The sequence below is a fragment of the Ranitomeya imitator genome, chromosome 3 (genome assembly GCF_032444005.1).
Source record: "Ranitomeya imitator isolate aRanImi1 chromosome 3, aRanImi1.pri, whole genome shotgun sequence".
NCBI classification, from domain to species: domain Eukaryota; kingdom Metazoa; phylum Chordata; class Amphibia; order Anura; family Dendrobatidae; genus Ranitomeya; species Ranitomeya imitator.
Window position 1 is genome coordinate 743795388 of NC_091284.1, and position 21892 is coordinate 743817279.

At 45.4% G+C, this 21892-nt stretch overlaps 1 protein-coding gene across 1 annotated transcript in view; it reads right to left on the bottom strand.

The window, feature by feature from the left end:
* LOC138671043 (mitochondrial ornithine transporter 1-like) overlaps positions 1-21892 on the bottom strand; it is an 86803-nt gene that overhangs the window by 51161 nt on the left and 13750 nt on the right. Inside the window, exons 2-4 of the mRNA XM_069758910.1 lie at positions 13596-13662; positions 11356-11614; positions 5158-5295 (exon numbers count right to left, since the gene is read on the bottom strand). Of these exons, the coding sequence (XP_069615011.1) occupies positions 5158-5295; positions 11356-11614; positions 13596-13650 (452 nt within the window). The 5' untranslated portion in view covers positions 13651-13662. The remainder of the gene's footprint in view (positions 1-5157; positions 5296-11355; positions 11615-13595; positions 13663-21892) is intronic.

Consider the following 21892-nt stretch of genomic DNA (forward strand, 5'->3'; position numbering starts at 1 on the left):
TCTAGTTGCGGTGTTAAGTTCAGGATTGCGGTCAGTATAGTGACCACCTTCTCAAGTGAAAGTTCTCATGCTGCTCCAAGGTCACCGGATCATAACAGAGGTCGACCGCAGAGAAGGGCAGTGGGGCGAGATGGAACGAGAAGAGGACTCAGACCGGTGTTCCTGTCTGGATCTTTGGCGGGCCTATATTGGAAGTCTCGGACGGAGATTCCTGTGACCCGCTGGCTACTGTGGAAGTCTGCAGGGGCAGGCGATCGAGTACGGACACAAGGGTCTGGGACACCCGTGTGAGATCCGCTACCGATTGTGACAGAGAGGTGGCCCAGCCTGGGGTGGGGACTTCGCTGTCAGGCGGAGCAGCAGGGGGTCCTGGGGGATGGGCATAATGGGGTTATTACAGGCCTGACAGAGGGGAGAGGACTGACCAGAGGGAAGTTTGCGGTTATAAGACGAACACACAAAGTATTTGACTAAGGCAGAGGAAGTAACGGGTCCCTAGCGAAAGCCAGATGGTTAGGGGACAGGAGGGCAGACAAGAGTGTCAGTCTGCTGAGCAGAGCTTCTCACGGGAGGCGAAGAGTTTTCCGTATGGAAGGCTGCATGACTTTGAAGATGCTATCCAGGAACGATGGTCCTTCACTGCGGGCCGTCAGGGAAGGCTTGTGAGACACTCTCCTGTTCGGTGCTGCAGGGCTGACAGAAGACCGCCGAGAAAGGGGACGCCAGGATTCGCGCTCTTTGGAGGAGGCGGATCAAGCATTCCTGGCGCTGAAAAGAGGACTACAGCGACGCAGGAGAAGATGGGCAGGACTAACAGCCAGGTCAGTAGCGCCAAGATGCCGCTCGCGGAAATAAGCCAGTCGGACGGGAGAAAACCCCGCCCGAGGAAGAAACGGAAGTGGGCGGAGTCGCGGCCGGAAGTAGGCCCTGGGAGAAGCCGGGGCCTAAATTAGAAGCCGGCGACTGCCAAAGTAGGCCGCGGTACCGGAAAAGGTGCGGCCACCGGGGAAAGCGGAGCGGCTGCCTGTAAGGTAGCCGCGCCAGGACAGGGGAAGGTGCGGCCGCAGTAACAGCAGCGCAGCTGCCTGTGGGGTCGCCGCGCCGCTCAGTATCACCAGGACCGTTGCAAGGTGCGGCTGCAGGATCTGTCTGTAATAGTGCGGCCGCCTGGAACAGTGCGACCGCCAGGGAGGAAACAGCACGGCCGCCTGCAAGGGCCGGCATGAAAGGAGCCATGACTCTCGCCCCATATTGCAGAAAGGGCAGAAGGAGGCATATTTCCTGAGACCGGGGGAAGGCACAGGGAATCCCCAGGAAACCCCCCATGACCATCCCGACTTGGGGAGCCGAGGACCCTGAGGGATCCAGAGGTACCTGAGGGAGGGGGAGTGGAATACTCACCTAAACATCCCAAGCCGTTCGTTACTAACCTCAAACCGTGGGAAGGTATCAGTCGTCCAGGGAGCTGGTGACAGATGTCCTAGTCTCCTCCAACCGACAGGCTTTGGTGGGCGAATGGGTGGGGGACGGGGCTAGGACCGGTTTTCTGAGCATGCTTGTGTGCTAAGGGTCTTTGGTCCTGCTGGCTGTCGGATCTATGGGGATACGGGGTGGCAGTACACGCCGTACTCATAGTCCGCATTGTGGGACTACAGTTGTGACTATTCACACTGTATCGCTCTGGAAACCTGAAAGAAAACGATGCATGTTGAGGTAGATAAGGGTCTAATAAAAGACCCGTGTCCACCTCCTACTGACACTAAGCTAAATTCATAACGCCAGTCGGTGGGGTGTACACTGCAGAGGAGGAGCTAACTTTTTTGTGCATAGTGTCAGCCTCCTAGTGGCAGCAGCATACACCCCTATGGTTCCTGTGTCCCCCAATGAGGCGATAGAGAAATAAGACATAATTTCAGTTGTTTCACACTTTTTTGTTAAGTATATAATTCCACATGTGTTAATTCATAGTTTTGATACCTTCAGTGTGAATTTACAATTTTCATAGTCATGAAAATACAGAGAAATCTTTAAATCAGAAGGTATGTCCAAACTTTTGGTCTGTACTGTATATACACTAGATGGAGGCCCGATGCTATTGCATCGGGAAGGCGGTAATGTCACAATGGGGGCAGGCATGCGGCGCTGTTGTTGCCTAATGGCATCCTGTGATAATCTAATGACTTTTGCATCAGGAGACTCATGTGCTTGATGCCTACGCTTATATGCATTGTTTTTGTCCCAGTGATGCTGTTGCTCTTCAAGAGTCTCATTTGCCCGTTGTTGTCTTCGACGTTGCGTATTTGCTGCTTTCCTTTGTCATTGGCGTACTGTTTAGGAGGAGCCATGTTGGCGTTGATATTTTCTTTTTAAAGGGGTTTTCCCACGAACAAAAGTTCATTTTAAAAATTGTCTGTGTCTGGACGTGTACCGAACATACCTCAGCTCCTGGGCAGGGGAGGAAGCAAAAGACAATAATGACATTACAGGGGAGATTGCAGAGGATACATTTTATGAGGTAAAATATTTTTTAAAAACAGTCAGTGAAATATTTTACCTCACAAAATGAATCCACTGTGATCCCATGCTGTAATGTCAGTATTAGCTTTTGCTTCCTCCCCTGCCAAGGAGATGTGGTATGCTCCGTACACGGTCAGACACAGAAAATTTTTAAAATGAACCTTTGTTCGTGGGAAAACCACTTTAATGTGACCAGCTTCCTCTGCCTGTAGACACGTTGCGCATCTGCTGCCGGGATCAGCCGAATGATTCAGTGCACCTGCGCGTAATTCGCGCAGGCCCAGTAAATCAGACCGCCGCCATCTTTGTGCAGACAGATAGCGGCGGTCACATTAAGACTGCGCATGCGCTCCTCCTGTACAAAGATGGCGGCAGTCAGTGAATCATTCGGATGATCCCGGTGGCAGCGTGTTCGCGATGGTGTTCAGGCTGCGTGAGAGTGTGAGTGTGTGTGAGAGTGTGTGGTGCGTACAGCGCATAGAGTGTGTGTGTGTGTGTGGTGCGTATGGCGTATAGATTGTGTGTGTGTGTGTGTGTGTGGTGCGACGGTGTTCCGCTGGTGGTACCAAGCAATAGGTTGGTACCAGCAGCAGTTTCCATATTGGGACACCCATCACTTGGGTGTCCCAATATGGCGGCCGGTGAACTTCATCCGCTTGGAATTCTGGGATACGGTGACATCTGGACAGAACAGGAAATTAAGACATTACAAGATAATTATATAAATAGATATTTTTTTATCTACCATGTTCACTATAAGGTAAAACTGACCTGATAATATGATTCCCCAGGTCAGTATGAGTATGCTGAAATCTAACATGTATAGCTTTTGTTTATTTAAGAGGTAAAAAAAAAATTGGAAATTTGTAAAAAAAAAATTTGCTTGTGTTGTCATTTTCTGAGACCCGTAACATTTTTAATTTTTGCTTGTTGGGGCTTATTCTTTGCTAGGTGAAGGCTTAATTTTTGAGCACTGAGCTGATGTTTCAATTGATACAATTTTGGGGTAGATATGACGTTTTGATCGCCTCTTATTGCATTTTATTGTAAAGTTGTGGAGGCAAAAGATGTAATTCTTGTGTTTAGATCTTTTTTCTTGTTACACCATTTACCGATCAAGTAAATTTATTTTATTTTTTATATATCTGACTTTTTAAGGAAGAAGCAATACCAAATACATGTATTTTTTAGTATTTCTTTATCTTTACTGGGGGAAAAAGGGGGGTGATTTGAACGTTTATTTTTTTTAATGTTTTCATATTTTTAAAAACATTATTATCCTTTTTACGTTAATTGTTAGCCCCATTAGGGCACTTGAACCTGCAATTGTCTGAACATTTGTGCTGCTGCACTGCTATGTATACGGAAAATCACAGTCTCCTATGACCGCCAGCTACATGACAACCCATCAGCACTATGTAATCACATCATGGGCGCACGGATAGGGGCATAGAATGAGTTGCCCCCCTGCCTACGCTCATTAAGTGCTACTGTCATAGATTGACAGTGCCATTCATCAGGTTAACAGTGGTTGTTAGAGGCAGATGATGGCTGAATAATTCGGCCATCATCTGCCAGGAAAGACGAGCGAGCCCGCATCAAAGTCTAGGATGTATCTGTATATCACATGTTGGGAAGGGGTTAAAGAGTAACAGTCGTTTAATTTTTCCTTCATAAATCAATAGTGCACATGAAAAGATGCAACTTTGTAAAATAACTTAATAGAGAAATGTGCTTCTTTCTCGTCATGGGCTGGTCATTCGATCTCAATTTATGGGTAAAAATTGTAAAATCCGTATTCATTGAAGACAGATTTTCCTATTACTGAGATAGGAGATTGGAAAAGGCAGGAGAATGCAGACACAGACATTTTGCTGCACGTTTTTCCAGAAGTGACAAGTTACAGTTCTCCATAGAATGTTATGAGCACAAACTGTCGTTCCCTAGCTTAGAAAATCTGTTTTGAATTAAGACAAATTTTACCAACAAAATTGAGAATTTCGAGAATGAATGAGGTCCAGAAGGAGGAAAAAAAAACAGATTTCTCTGATAAGATATATTACAAAATTTTCTTAATTTTAATTAAAATTACAGTTTTTTTTTATAATTGCATTTATTTGGGGTTAAAAATTATTTTTGCATTTGGGTTTCGTTAAAAATTTTGCTCTGTCTGCCTTCTATAGACTGTGTTGCGGTAGCTGCAGAATGAGGCACCTGAGTTTCTGTCAGTAAGCTCGACCCTGACAGTCTAATCAGGAGATTGTCACTTTTTTATCTATGATTTTCTGAGCTCCTCTCAGCTGACAAAGCCTGTAAAGCAAAAGAGGGCAAAATGTTTGATGCACCCAAATTTCACGCAGTTAAGAAAAAAAAGTTCCCAGAGGTGAACAACCAGTGTATGGGTCATAGAGCGTCGCCGTAGGAAAGTAGGTGCTACACTGACACCAAGACCCAAATCCTTCCAGGCTCTTTGCTCATTTGACGCCTATCTGTAGGGTTACATTTATGTCTGACAATCTGGTAAGTAGGAATAAGCTGTGATATTAGGGACTGGTTCACACACATAACATTATTATACGGCTTCTCGAGTACCAGTAATAGCAGTATATCCGCGCCATCAGCGTCTAATGTCACACTTACTTTTGTCCCTGTGCCAACTTGCCCGACACCTGCAGCTCATGCATGGCCTGGAGTCGACATTTCACCAGCTCTGTCGGGCACAGAACTAAAGCAGCAAAAACGCTGGCAAATGAGCCTGCCGCTGCGTTCTGGAGATCACTGCAAACAATCAATGATGGTTAGTCAGAGGGTAAATGAATGGGTCATGTCACACTGCTATGTAGAACAGTACAAAACATGATAAACCAGCGCCGTGTACATCTCCGTCTACACTTTCTCAGTCTCACAATGAAGATAACCTTGGTTCCATCCTATCCTTCAGACCATACATCCAAGCCCGTACCTCCTCCTTCCAACCAATTTCCTAAGTACACTGTTTTGTCAGTAACAAGTCAACAGAATTCCTCATGCCTGCCCTCTTCATGTCCCGCATTGAATACTGCAACACCCGCCTCTGTGGCTTTCCCTCTACTCTTGTGTCTTTCCAATCTATCCACAAGTCCGATATCTGGTTAAAACACTTCTTCCTTTATTCCTCTAAAGCACACATGTCAAACTCTGAACCACGGGACCAAATTTGGACCACAGGGGGAGTATATTTGGCTCACTCCCTCCACCATTATTCTCCCTTTTGCGTCTGATGTCTCAGCGCAGCGGGTTCGATGACGTCATTACAACACGTGCAATGTGTCGAGCAGTGTAGGAGATCAGAAGATGTGCTGCAGAGACTGGAGCAGTGGGGGAATGAGGAGAGGTGAGTATTTTCTTTTCTTATATGTGGGTCCCATTATACTGTATGGAGCACTATGTGAGGGCCATTATACTGTATCGAGCACTACGTGGGGCCATTATACTGTATAGAGCACTATGTGTGGGCCATTATACTATATAGAGCACTATGTGGGGGCCATTATACTGTATGGAGAACTATGTGGGGGCCATTATACTGTATAGAACACTATGCGAGGGCCATTATACTGTATAGAGCACTATGTAGGGGCCATTATACTGTATAGAGAACTATGTAGAGGCCATTATACTGTATAGAGCACTATGTGGGGCCATTATACTGTATGGAGCACTATGTGGGGCCATTATACTGTATAGAGCACTATGTGGGGGTCATTATACTGTATAGAGCACTATGTGGGGGTCATTATACTGTATGGAGAACTATGTGGGAGCCATTATACTGTATAGAGCACTATGTGGGGGCCATTATACTGTATGGAGCACTATGTGGGGCTATTATACTGTATAGAGCACTCTATGGGACCATTATACTATATGGAGCACTATGTGTGGTCCATTATACTGTATGGAGCACTATGTGGGGGCTATTATAATGTATAGAGCACTATATGGGGCCATTATACTATATGGAGCACTATGTGGGGTCCATTATACTGCATGGAGCACTATGTAGGGTCCATTATACTGTATGGAGAACTATGTGAGGGCAATTATACTGTATAGAGCACTATATGGGGGCCATTATACAGTATGGAGCACTATGTGGGGTACATTATACTGTATCGAGAACTATGTGGAATCCATTATACTGTATGGAGAACTATGTGGGTGCCATTATATTGTCTGCAAGAGCTGTATGGGGATTACAGTTGGGGAATTATACTGCGTTGGGATCACCATACGTTGCCACAGGAGTTGAGAAGGGAAAATAGCATACAGTAGGCTCATCATACAGCGCATGTGGAGGGCTGTTCGTTTGTGTCCATACGAAAAGGTTCATCGTTATATTTAATGATAAGGAAAAACATCCTCAATTGTTGATATTTTTAAATTAAATTTCAAGGTGGGCCAGCAACTTTGTCCAAGCTGTTAGTTTTGGCCCTCTGTGTATTTGAGTTTGACGTCCATGCTCTAAAGCCTTTGCAATAAGGGGACCTCACTGCTCAACATATCCAAAGCTGACAATGATATACAAAGCTTCCCCCTCTATACATACATCATTGCCCCAAACTCCCTATGCCCCCTACAAAATGTCCTTCTCTGCATCATGCCTTCTATGATTTCTCCCTTGCATCCCCCACACTCGGGAATGTGCTATACCAACCGGTCACACTCTCCCCACCTTCAAAATCAACCTCGAATATGTACCCTTGTAGAAGAGCTTACAACCTGCAGGAGCCAAGTGTCCTCTGCACGCCGGTGTACGCCATTCTCAGTACACAACCTTCCCTCACTTTTCCTCTATAAGCTGTAAATTGAGGGTTGCATCAGTGTCACCTTCTGCACCAGTTTGTACCTGTATAGCTTGTTCATAGGCTGATGGCATGTTACTAGTATACTGGTTGGTGTGGGTCTGACCTCTGGGTCCATACTATTCCCTGTGCCTTAGAAATAAGTGGCAGCAGACTGGGTGTAGCAGTGCATCCTTTGCCACCGGTTGTGCAGAGAAGCAGCTCCATGTGAATGCGGCTGGCTGCAATCCTCTGCACAGACAGGTGTATTGGGAGGTCTAATCCTCCAAGCGCTTGTGCCCCCTTTATTCTCAGGATCAGTGAGGTGCCATAGGTCGCACCACAACTAATCATAAGAGTCAGGCATATCCTAGCAAGACGCCATCAGTTTAGAAAATGGGAAAACTCTTTTAACTCCTTCAACATTCAGATAGTATATGAATTAAAATATTTTAAACATTGCTGCCATGACCTCAAAAAAGGGGCTTGTTTCCCCCCTGAATCATTGCAATATCTCTAAGGACAGTATGGTGCAGTGTCAGTTACCCCCATCTTCTCATCCTAAGGCTAGGGTTACACGACTGTATTCTCTCACCTGAGGGAATCCGGGCGATTATGCAACTCACACTCTGATCGGCGTTTGACCAGAGTGTGGTAACAGTGTCATGTGATTTTCTTGGATGAGATAATGATGTAAAAAAAAAAATTAAAAGTTCTCCATGACATCCAAATGCTTTCCAATTTTCATAAACTGACAGGTTTGTGAAAATTAGACTGCATTCGGATGCCGTCCGAGTGCAGTCCGATCTTTTTTCCATGGACTCCAAATATCAGATGCAAATTGAGATTACTGCAATAATTTCCTCGATCAGAATCTGTACGAGGAAAGAATCGGACGTGTGCACAGCCCCGTAGACTAACTTTGTTCCAAGTGCGGTCCAATGCTTTCAGACTGAAAGTACATACGTCTGCCCGAGCCCTTATGCTACATTCACACATCTGTTGTTCTTCTGTTGGTATCCACTTCTTTCTCTGACAGCAAACAGACCGCTACAGATTTATTGCCAATATGTAGAGAACACAAGGTTACCCGTAAGAGAACTACCTATGGCAGTGGTATGATCGGTCTCTGTGGTATGTATGTACTCAGGGCCGGCGTCAGCACCCGGCATACCCGGGCAAGTGCCGGGGCCCTGGCGAGACAGGGGGGCCCATTCAAGGCTGGCGTTAAGGGCAGGCAGCTGCCAGTGCCTAGGACCACCGCTCCCCCAGGGGCCCTCAGCTAGCGGCACATCACGGAGCTGACTCGGCAGGGGAGGGGGAGCGGCTGGGGGCTGTCTAATTATACTCACCTACTCCTGGTGGCTGCCGCGGTCCCTGCAAGTCCCCGGCTCCCCAGCTTCTTTCTGTACTGAGCGGTCACATGGTACCGCTCATTACAGTAATGAATATGCGGCTCCACCTCCCATAAGGGTGGAGCTGCATATTCATTACTGTAATGAGCGGTAACGGTGACCGCTCAATACAGGAAGAAGCTGCCAGCGCCGGGAAGCAGGGACTGCACCACGCCAGGAGCAGGTGAGTATAACTGGGAGGGGAGCGCAGCGCTGCGCGATATTCACCTGCTCCTCGTTCCAGCCACCGCTCCGTCTACCACGTCCTCTGCAGTGACGCTGAGGTCAGAGGGCTCGGTGACGTGGTTAGTGCACGCCCTCTGCCTGAGCGTCAGTGCAGAAGATGCTGAAGAAGATGGAGCGGCGGCTGGAACGAGGACAGGTGAATATTGAAAGTGCCGGGGGCCTGAGCGATGGAGAGGTGAGTATCTGATTTTTTTTTTTTATCGCAGCAACAGCAAATGGGGAAAATGTCTGTATGGAGCATCTTATGGGGCCATAATGTTTGTGCAGCACAATTTGGGGTAAGTGTCTCTATATCTCTATATACTACATGGCTGTTCTATATACTACGTGGGCCGTGTTATACACTACGTGGGCTGTTATATGCTACATGGGCTGTGCTATATACTAGATGTCTGTTTTATAAACTACGTGGGCCGTGTTATATACTATGTGGCTGTGCTATATACTATATGGGCTGTGCTATATACTACCTGGTTGTGTTATACAGTTAGGTCCATATATATTTGGACAGAGACAAACTTTTTCTAATTTTGGTTATATACATTACCACAATGAATTTTAAAGAAAACAATTCAGATGCAGTTGAAGTTCAGACTTTCAGCTTCCATTTGAGGGTATCCACATTAAAATTGGATGAAGTGTTTAGGAGTTTCAGCTCCTTAACATGTGCCACCCAGTTTTTAAAAGGACCAAAAGTAATTGGACAGATTCAATAATTGTAAATAAAATGTTCATTTTTAGTACTTGGTTGAAAACCCTTTGTTGGCAATGACTGCCTTAAGTCTTGAACTCATGGACATCACCAGACGCTGTGTTTCCTCCTTTTTGATGCTCTGCCAGGCCTTCACTGCGGTGGTTTTCAGTTGCTGTTTGTTTGTGGGCCTTTCTGTCTGAAGTTTAGTCTTTAACAAGTGAAATGCATGCTCAATTGGGTTGAGATCAGGTGACTGACTTGGCCATTCAAGAATATTCCACTTCTTTGCTTTAATAAACTCCTGGGTTGCTTTGGCTTTATGTTTTGGGTCATTGCCTATCTGTAGTATGAAACGACGACCAATCAGTATTGCTGCATTTGTCTTGATCTGAGCACACAGTATGGCGGCTCTGAATACCTCAGAACTCATTCAGCTGCTTCTGTCCTGTGTCACATCATCAATAAACACTAGTGACCCAGTGCCACTGGCAGCCATGCATGCCCAAGCCATCACACTGCCAACGCTGTGTTTTACAGATGATGTGGTATGCTTTGGATCATGAGCTGTACCACGCCTTCGCCATACTTTTCTCTTTCCATCATTCTGGTAGAGGTTGATCTTGGTTTCATCTGTTCAAAGAATGTTATTCCAGAACTGTGCTGGCTTTTTTAGATGTTTTTTTTAGCAAACTCCAGTCTAGCCTTTTTATTCTTGATGCTTATGAGTGGCTTGCACCGTGCAGTGAACACTCTGTATTTACTTTCATGCAGTCTTCTCTTTATGGTAGATTTGGATATTAATACGCCGACCTCCTGGAGAGTGTTGGTCACTTGGTTGGCTGTTGTGAAGGGGTTTCTCTTCACCATGGAGATTATTCTGCGATCATCCATCACTGTTGTCTTCCGTGGGCGCCCAGGCCTTTTTGCATTGATGAGTTCACCAGTGCTTTCTTTCTTTCTCAGGATGTACCAAACTGTAGATTTTGCCACTCCTAATATTGTAGCAATTTCTCGGATGGGTTTTTTCTGTTTTCGCAGCTTAAGGATGGCTTGTTTCACCTGCATGGAGAGCTCCTTTGACCGCATGTTTACTTCACAGCAAAACTTTCCAAATGCAAGCACCACACCTCAAATCAACTCCAGGCCTTTTATCTGCTTAATTGAGAATGACATAACAAAGGGATTGCCCACACCTGTCCATGAAATAGCCTTGGAGTCAATTGTCCAATTACTTTTGGTCCCTTTAAAAACAGGGTGGCACATGTTAAGGAGCTGAAACTTCTAAAACCCGTCATCCAATTTTAACGTGGATACCTTCAAATGAAAGCTGAAAGTCTGAACTTCAACTCCATCTGAATTGTTTTGTTTAAAATTCATTGTGGGTAATGTCTGTAACCAAAATGAGAAAAATGTTGTCTCTGTCCAAATATATATGGACCTAACTGTATGCTACGTGGGCTGTTATATACTACATGGCTGTGTTATATGCTACGTGGCTGTGCTATATACTACATGGCTGTGTTATATACTACATGGCTGTGTTTATATGCGATCATGAATCGTAGTATGTGTTAAAGGGGAGGCCCACTGAGACTCTTTCGCCCGGGGCCCTCAAAAACCTGGAGCCGGCCCTGTATGTACTAACCCTCTAGAATACGATGTGCCTAATTATTACACTTACCTTAGGGTTGCATTGTCCTCTAAACCAGCGAGCCTTCGCACAACTCTCTGGCAGAAGCCATAGCTCATAAACAGCACCGAGTTTTCAGCTATATTGGCAAGAAGAGCCGGACCGGTCCCTTTGTAGAAGCCCCTGAACCCCACCTGTCTGTAGGTCTTCACTGCGCAGTCTGTGAGGCCTCTGTACATATTGGGGAACGTCTGCATCTTCACCTTGGCAGTGTCAAACGGCTGTCCGGTCAGAACACACGCCGTGCCACCTGGGAATGAAGGACATAGCAGTACAATTACAGCACCGCAGGAAGCGTGCCACCCATCCCAATCACCGCCAGATTGCCATATTCTGTCTTACCCATGCACAATGGTGCGACTTTTAATGGAATACCCATAATAAAGACTTCTATTCTGGATTTTCCAATATTATTTCAATGGCTCTTTGCAGGTTTCCGTGCATGAGAAGGTGAGCTGACTTTACATAGTTAAAAAGACCTAGGTCCATCAAGTTCAACCTTTCTCCAATTGTAGATTTTTTAACTATAACCCACAATGTTATCTGTGCTGAGGAAATCATCAAACCCTGTCCTAGTGTCGGCCATTACTACCTCTTGTGGTTGCCATTCCACATTCTGACTGCTCTAACTGTAAAGAACCCTTTCCTATTTAGCTCCCGGAATCGCCTTTCATCCACCCGCCATCAGTGCCCCTTGGCATCAGCATTAATCACTTTTCAGATCTGTATTTGAAATGATTAGTAAAAGTTTTCTAGTGGCCAAAATGGGATCTAAGAAAAGCATAGATGCTCCTTGCTGCAATGCGGGTCATTGTGACATGCACCATCCCCCTACAGCCCCGTATTAAAGGGACACTGTCACCTGAATTTGGAGGGAACAATCTTCAGCCATAGAGGCGGGGTTTTTGGGTGTTTGATTCACCCTTTCCTTACCCGCTGACTGCATGCTGGCTGCAATATTGGATTCAAGTTCATTCTCTGTCCTCCATAGTACACGCCTGCACAGGTTTTGGAGTGGCCTTGAAGGGGCTGTCTGGCCATATTCATTTAAAAATAAGCTCTGAATGGTGTCAAATAATAATATAGTTAATACTCGCCCCTCCTGATCCTCCGCCGATCTCATCCCATCACTTCTCAGGTCCTTGCCAGTCTCTGTACATCCTGTAATATCTGGAAAGATATCTGCTAGCTGCAAGCAATCACTGGCCGCAGCGGTCACATGTGGTCAATCTGAAGAGATGTGTGAATGCAACAATCACTGGTCATAGTGATTATGAATCGATCACCACTGTGACCACAGTGATTGGCTGCTCTGGGCACATGTCTGTCCAGATGAGGCAGAATGTACTAAGACCAGTGGGGGACAGGTGACTGCTGCAGTCAGTGATTGGCTGCAGCTATCAGATGTCTTTGCAGAAAGTACAGATATTGGCAGCGAATCGGGTGTCAGGCTGTGAGCAGGGATCAGTAAGGTCAGATTACTTATCTGAATATTTTGTGAAAGAATTGGACTTTCTAAAGAGCTCACAGATACCAGCGCGGTGCTGTAATAGGATGTCACCGATGTGACAAGTCAGATCTGACATTTCTTCCCTCCTAAATGTGCCACGGTCAACAGAAAGTGGAGGAGGTTCAAAACCAAAAGGACTCGGCCACCAAGTGTGAGACGATGTAAAGTTACCATGGTTGGGTGAATCTGATGTGGAAGAACCTGACCATCTACACAAAGCCCGGACCTCAACGCCATCGAACACCTCTGAGATGAACCAGAACAGAGACTGTGAACCCGACTCTTATCCAAAATCAGTGCCTGTTCTCAAAAAGGCTCTTCTGGTTGAAGGGGAAAAAGTTCCTACAAACGCCAACCTTCCCAGAAAAGTGAGAACTGTTATACCTTCAAAGGTGTGGTGGGGTGGTGATGGGGGAGGGTGCAACGCCATAATAATGCCTATAGATTTAGATTGGGATGTCATAAAAGCGTCTGTACATGTAATGTGTATTTGTCCCAATCCTTGAGTTCAGAGAGTGTATATATGGGATTCTCGCCAGCGATCTGACAGTTCTCCTTATAACCTGCTCAGTTAATTGTACTTAAAAATACATATTTTGACATATCCATTATAAGGCATAGAACTTAATGCATACTACATATTCTCTATGTATGAAAAGCTGCAAAAATCCCACAGTATTGAATCCAATGTAGTGTTTCTGACCTTGAATTCGACACTTACCTGCAGCTCCGGCTGTAAGATCTATAGCAGCCTGGATGGCCGGATCTGGAGCCATATTGTGTTGTACCTAAAAAAAAAAAGAGCAGATTTGTGCATGGTGAGCAGGTAAGTGCTAAAATTTGCTTTTATAGCAATTTAAATATAGTGATAGTACCACTCCAGCATTTTTTTATTTTAACGCTGGAGTGGTGCTACTAATCTGAGTTTCCTGACCCTGGCATTATACTTACCAGACGCTTTCTTCAGCTCTTGCCGGCGGTGTTCCGGTCCCCCAGTGCCATCTTGTGACCAGAAGTGAGAGATAACGGTCACAAGCTCTCCATGTAGGTCTATGATAGTCTCATTCTGTCTTCATAGACTTACATCGACTTCTGAATCGTCCAGCAAACACTGGAACGATCCGGCAGGTGACAAACTGTTGGACACAGCCCGGAGCAGTGCCTGGAAGAGTTGAAGACGGCGGCTGGTAAGTATAATACTAGAAGCAGGGAAATTATATCAGTGGCACCACTCCAGTCCTTTAATAAAGAAAATGCTGGAGTGGTGGCTTGAACTGAAATAAAAATAAAAAGAGGGAACGATCTGGCCATAACTTGCACCCCAATTCTCATTCCAGAAAATGATTTTCAGGTTCATCTACTTGCAGCAAGAGTGAACACGGACAGAAGAGGGTCTCTGTATAGAACAGTATCTGGGCCCTTTGCAGTCACAGTGCACAATTCCACCTGTTGTGGCTGTAGAAGTGGCCCCATTACCTACTGGTCTCCTGTGTGGCTCCCCAGGTTGCACCGAAGGTACTGTAAGACCCCTAGGTCACCAACCTCTTTTTGAAGGAAAGGGCAAGATCCTGGATGGTTTCTCACTGTAGGTACAGGGGGCATCACAGTGCCCACTGGAAGAAGCAAAGCGACCAAATGCTTTTACTGTCTTATTCTCATAGTATTAACACAATCTGACCGATTCCTATCCCTCTCTAACCTACTGTATGTGAGAAAAGAAACAGCTGGAATTACAGTGGGTATGGAAAGTATTCAGACCCCTTTAAATTTTTCACTCTTTGTTTCATTGCAGCCATTTGGTAAATTCAGAAAAGTTCATTTTTGTCTCATTAATGTACACTCTGCACCCCATCTTGACTGAAAAAAACAGATATGTAGAAATTTTTGCAAACTTATTAAAAAAGAAAAACTGAAATATCACATGGTCATAAGTAGTGTTGAGCGATACCGTCCGATACTTGAAAGTATCGGTATCGGATAGTATCGGCCGATACCCGAAAAATATCGGATATCGCCGATACCGATATCCGATACCAATACAAGTCAATGGGACATCAAGTATCGGAATGTATCCTCATGGATCCCAGGGTCTGAAGGAGAGGAAACTCTCCTTCAGGCCCTGGGATCCATATTAAAGTGTAAAATAAAGAATTAAAATAAAAAATATTGTTATATTCACCTCTCCGGCGGCCCCTGGACATCAGCGGGAGGATCCGGCGTCCGGCACGGCTTCTTTCTTCAAAATGCGCGCCTTCAGGACCTGTGGAATGACGTCCCGGCTTCTGATTGGTCGCGTGCCGCCCATGTGACCGCCACGCGACCAATCAGAAGCCGCGACGTCATTCCTCAGGTCCTAAAAGGCGCTCATTCTAGGACTTTAGCTGAGGAATGACGTCGCGGCTTCTGATTGGTCGCGTGGCGGTCACATGGGCGGCACGCGACCAATCAGAAGCCGGGACGTCATACCACAGGTCCTGAAGGCGCGCATTTTGAAGAAAGAAGCCGTGCCGGACGCCGGATCCTCCCGCTGATGTCCAGGGGCCGCCGGAGAGGTGAATATAACAATATTTTTTATTTTAATTCTTTATTTTACACTTCCGATACCGATACCCGATATCACAAAAATATCGGATCTCGGTATCGGAATTCCGATACCGCAAGTATCGGCCGATACCCGATACTTGCGGTATCGGAATGCTCAACACTAGTCATAAGTATTCAGACCCTTTGCTCAGTATTGAGTAGAAGCACCTTTTGAGCTAGTACAGCCATGAGTCTTCTTGGGAATGATGCAACAAGTTTTTCACCCCTGGATTAGGGGATCCTCTGCCATTCTTCCTTGCAGATCCTCTCCAGTTCCGTCAGGTTGGATGGTGAACATTGGTGGGCAGCCATTTTCAGGTCTCTTCACAGATGGTCAATTAGGTTTAGGTCAGGTCTCAGTCATGAATGGTCACAGAGTTGTTGTGAAGTCACTCCTTTGTTGTTTTAGCTGTGTGCGTAGGGTCATTGTCTTGTTGGAAGGTGAACCTTAAGCTAAGTCTGAGGTCCAGAGCACTCTGGAAGAGGTTTTCATCCAGGATATCTCTGTACTTGGCCGCATTCATGTTTCCTTCAATGACAACCAGTCGTCCTGTCCCTGCAGCTGAAAAACACCCCCATAGCATGATGCTGCCACCACCATGTTTCACTGTTGGGATTGTATTGGGCAGGTGATGAGCAGTGCCTGGTTTTCTCCACACATACAGCTTAGAATTATCACCAAAAAGGTCTATCTTCATCTCATCAGACCAGAAAATCTTATTTCTCATAGTCTGGGAGTCCTTCATGTGTTTTTTTAGCAAACTCTATGCGGGCTTTCATATGTCTTGCACTGATGAGAGGCTTCCGTGGGGCCACTTTGACATAAAGGCCCGACTAGTGGAGGGTTGCAGTGATAGTTGACTTTGTAGAACTTTCTCCCATCTCCCTACTGCATCTCTGGAGCTCAGCCACAGTGATCTTGGGGTTCTTCTTTACATCTCTCACCAAGGCTCTTCTCCCACAATTGCTCAGTTTGGCTGGACGGCCAGGTCTAGGAAGACTTCTGGTGGTCCCAAACTTCTTCCATTTAAGGATTATGGAGGCCACTGTGCTCTTAGGAACCTTGAGTACTGCAGAAATTATTTTGTAACCTTGGCCAGATCGGTGCCTTGCCACAATTCTGTCTCTGAGCTCCTTGGCCAGTTCCTTTGACTTCATGATTCTCATTTGGTCTGACATGCACTGTGAGCTGTGAGGTCTTATATAGGCAGGTGTGCGCCTTTCCAAATCAAGTCCTATCAGTTTAATTAAACACAGCTGGACTCCAGTGAAGGAGTAGAACCATCTCAAGAAGGATCACAAGCAAATGGACAGCATGTGACTTAAATATGAGTGTCTGAGCAAAGGGTCTGAATACTTATGGCCATGTGATATTTCAGTTTTTCTTTTTTATTAACCCCTTTACCCCCAAGGGTGGTTTGCACGTTAATGACCGGGCCAATTTTTACAATTCTGACCACTGTCCCTTTATGAGGTTATAACTCTGGAACGCTTCAATGGATCCTGGTGATTCTGACATTGTTTTCTCGTGACATATTGTACTTCATGACAATGGTAAAAATTCTTTGATAGTACCTGCGTTTATTTGTGAAAAAAACGGAAATTTGGCGAAAATTATGAAAATTTCGCAATTTTCCAACTTTGAATTTTTATGCAATTAAATCACAGAAATATGTCACACAAAATACTTAATAAGTAACATTTCCCACATGTCTACTTTACATCAGCACAATTTTGGAACCAAAATTTTTTTTTATTAGGGAGTTATAAGGGTTAAAAGTTGACCAGCAATTTCTCATTTCTACAACACCATTTTATTTTAGGGACCACATCTCATTTGAAGTCATTTTGAGGGGTCTATATGATAGAAAATACCCAAGTGTGACACCATTCTAAAAACTACACCCCTCAAGGTGCTCAAAACCATATTCAAGAAGTTTATTAACCCTTCTGGTGCTTCACAGGAATTTTTTGAATGTTTAAATAAAAATGAACATTTAACTTTTTTTCACAAAAAAATTAATTCAGCTCCAATTTGTTTTATTTTACCAAGGGTAACAGGAGAAAATGGACCCCAAACATTGTTGTACAATTTGTCCTGAGTATGCCAATACCCCACATGTGGGGGTAAACCACTGTTTGGGCGCATGGCAGAGCTCGGAAGCGAAGGAGTGCCATTTGACTTTTCAATGCAAAATTGACTGGAATTGAGATGGGACGCCATGTTTCGTTTGGAGAGCCCCTGATGTGGCTAAACATTGAAACCCCCCACAAGTGACACCATTTTGGAAAGTAGACCCCCTAAGGAACTTATCTAGAGGTGTGGTGAGCACTTTGACCCACCAAGTGCTTCACAGAAGTTTATAATGTAGAACCGTAAAAATAAAAAATCATATTTTTTCACAAAAATTATCTTTTCGCCCCCAATTTTTTATTTTCCCAAGGGTAAGAGAAGAAATTGGACCCCAAAACTTGTTGTACAATTTGTCCTGAGTACGCTGATAGCCCATATGTGGGGGTAAACCACTGTTTGGGCGGATGGGAGAGCTCGGAAGGGAAGGAGCGCCGTTTGACTTTTCAATGCAAAATTGACAGGAATTGAGATGGGACGTCATGTTGCGTTTGAAGAGCCACTGATGTGCCTAAACATTGAAACCCCCCACAAGTGACACCATTTTGGAAAGTAGACCCCCTAAGGAACTTATCTAGAGGTGTGGTGAGCACTTTGACCCACCAAGTGCTTCACAGAAGTTTATAATGTAGAACCGTAAAAATAAAAAATCATATTTTTTCACAAAAATTATCTTTTTGCCCCCAATTTTTTATTTTCCCAAGGGTAAGAGAAGAAATTGGACCCCAAAAGTTGTTGTACAATTTGTCCTGAGTACGCTGATACCCCATATGTGGGGGTAAACCACTGTTTGGGCGGATGGGAGAGCTCGGAAGGGAAGGAGCGCCGTTTGACTTTTCAAAGCAAAATTGACAGGAATTGAGATGGGACGCCATGTTGCGTTTGAAGAGCCACTGATGTGCCTAAACATTGAAACCCCCCACAAATGACACCATTTTGGAAAATAGACCCCCTAAGGAACTTATCTAGAGGTGTGGTGAGCACTTTGACCCACCAAGTGCTTCACAGAAGTTTATAATGCAGAGCCGTAAAAATAAAACAACATTTTTTTCCCACAAAAATTATTTTTTTAGCCCCCAGTTTTGTATTTTCCTGAGGGTAACAGGAGAAATTGGACCCCAAAATTTGTTGCCCAATTTGTCCTGAGTTCGATGATACACCTTATGTGGGGGGAACCACTGTTTGGGCACATGGGAGGGCTCAGAAGGGAAGGAGTGCCATTTGAATGCAGACTTAGATGGAATGGTCTGCAGGTGTCTGTTGTGAATTCTGTGGCTGAATTCACTCCTGTGGTCACAAGTGGTACTGCAGCTTCTGAGCTTCCTCCCTCAGGTGTTCTGGTGAGCTCGTTAACTGCTTCATTACTTAACTCCGCCTGATGCTGCTATCCTTGCTCCTTGTCAATGTTTCAGTGTTGGATCTGAGCTTCTCCTGATTGTTCCTGTGACCTGCTGCTCTGTATAGCTAAGTGATTTTTGCTTTTTTGTTGTTATTTTTCTGTCCAGCTTGTCTTTTGTTTTGCTGGAAGCTCTGAGACGCAAAGGGTGTACCGCCGTGCCGTTAGTTCGGCACGGTGGGTTTTTTTTGCCCCCTTTGCGTGGTTTTGCTTTAGGGTTTTTTGTAGACTGCAAAGTTCGCTTTACTGTCCTCGCTCTGTCCTAGAATATAGGGCCCCACTTTGCTGAATCTATTTCATCCCTACGTTTTGTCTTTTCATCTTACTCACAGTCATTATATGTGGGGGGCTGCCTTTTCCTTTGGGGAATTTCTCTGGGGCAAGTCAGGCCTATTTTTCTATCTTCAGGCTAGCTAGTTTCTTAGGCTGTGCCGAGTTGCCTAGGTAGTTGTTAGGCGCAATCCACAGCCGCTTTTAGTTGTGTTTAGGATAGGATCAGGTGTGCAGTCTACAGAGTTTCCACGTCTCAGAGCTCGTTCTTGTATTTTTGGGTATTTGTCAGATCACTGTGTGCGCTCTGATCGCTAAGCACACTGTGTTTCTGGATTGCCTTCATAACACCTGTCATTAGCAAACATAACAGGTGTCACATTGCGTTTGCAGAGCCCCTAATGTACCTAAACAGTAGAAACCCCCCACAAGTGACACCATTTTGGAAAGTAGACCCCCTTAGGAACTTATCTAGATGTGTGCTGAGCGCTTTGACCCACCAAGGGCTTCACAGAAGTTTATAATGGAGAGCCGTAAAAATAAAACAAAAATTTTTTCCCACAAAAATTATTTTTTAGCCCCCAGTTTTGTATTTTCCCGAGGGTAACAGGAGAAATTCGACCCCTCAATTTGTTGTCCAATTTGTCCTGAGTGCGCTGATACCCCATATGTGGGGGGGAACCACTGTTTGGGCGCATGGGAGGGCTCGGAAGGGAAGGAGCTCCATTTGGAATGAGGACTTAGATGGAATGGTCTGCAGGTGTCACATTGCATTTGCAGAGCCCCTAATGTACCTAAACAGTAGAAACCCCCCACAAGTGACCCCATATTGGAAACTAGACCCCCCAGGGAACTAATCTAGATGTGTTGTGAGAACTTTGAACCCCCAAGTGTTTCACTACAGTTTATAACGCAGAGCCGTGAAAATAAAAAATCTTTTTTTTTCCCACAAAAAATATGTTTTAGCCCCGAGTTTTGTATTTTCCCAAGGGTAACTGTTATGGCTGGCAATCAGGCAACACAGCGTGCAGTAATCAGCGCACATACAGAGATCTGGCAATAACCCAAAACAATAGGACGAGCTCTGAGACGTGGAATCTCTGTAGACTGCAGTACCTGATCTATCCTCACACAACTGGAAGCAGCAGTGGATTGCGCCTATCCACTACCTATGCAACTCGGCACTGCCTGAGGAGCTGACTAGCCTGAAGATAGAAATACAAGCCTGACTTACCTCAGAGAAATACCCCAAAGGAATAGGCAGCCCCCACATATAATGACTGTTAGCAAGATGAAAAGACAAACGTAGGAATGAAATAGATTCAGCAAAGTGAGGCCCGATATTCTAGACAGAGCGAGGATAGCAAAGAGAACTATGCAGTCTACAAAAATCCCTAAAACGAAAACCACGCAAAGGGGCAAAAAGACCCACCGTGCCGAACTAACAGCACGGCGGTGCACCCCTTTGCTTCTCAGAGCTTCCAGCAAAAGATAATAACAAGCTGGACAGAAAAAACAGAAAACAAACTAGAAGCACTTATCTAGCAGAGCAGCAGGCCCAAGGAAAGATGCAGTAGCTCAGATCCAACACTGGAACATTGACAAGGAGCAAGGAAGACAGACTCAGGTGGAGCTAAATAGCAAGGCAGCCAACGAGCTCACCAAAACACCTGAGGGAGGAAGCCCAGAGACTGCAATACCACTTGTGACCACAGAAGTGAACTCAGCCACAGAATTCACAACAGTACCCCCCCCTTGAGGAGGGGTCACCGAACCCTCACCAGAACCCCCAGGCCGACCAGGATGAGCCACATGAAAGGCACGAACAAGATCTGGGGCATGGACATCAGAGGCAAAAACCCAGGAATTATCTTCCTGAGCATAACCCTTCCATTTGACCAGATACTGGAGTTTCCGTCTAGAGACACGAGAATCCAAAATCTTCTCCACAATATACTCCAATTCCCCCTCCACCAAAACAGGGGCAGGAGGCTCCACAGATGGAACCATAGGTGCCACGTATCTCCTCAACAACGACCTATGGAATACATTATGTATGGAAAAGGAGTCTGGGAGGGTCAGACGAAAAGACACCGGATTGAGAATCTCAGAAATCCTATACGGACCAATAAAACGAGGTTTAAATTTAGGAGAGGAAACCTTCATAGGTATATGACGAGAAGATAACCAAACCAGATCCCCAACACGAAGTCGGGGTCCCACACGGCGTCTGCGATTAGCGAAAAGCTGAGCCTTCTCCTGGGACAAGGTCAAATTGTCCACTACCTGAGTCCAGATCTGCTGCAACCTGTCCACCACATTATCCACACCAGGACAGTCCGAAGACTCAACCTGTCCTGAAGAGAAACGAGGATGGAACCCAGAATTGCAGAAAAATGGAGAGACCAAGGTAGCCGAGCTGGCCCGATTATTAAGGGCGAACTCAGCCAACGGCAAAAATGACACCCAATCATCCTGGTCAGCGGAAACAAAACATCTCAGATATGTTTCCAAGGTCTGATTGGTTCGTTCGGTCTGGCCATTAGTCTGAGGATGGAAGGCCGAGGAAAAAGATAGGTCAATGCCCATCCTACCACAAAAGGCTCGCCAGAACCTCGAGACAAACTGGGAACCTCTG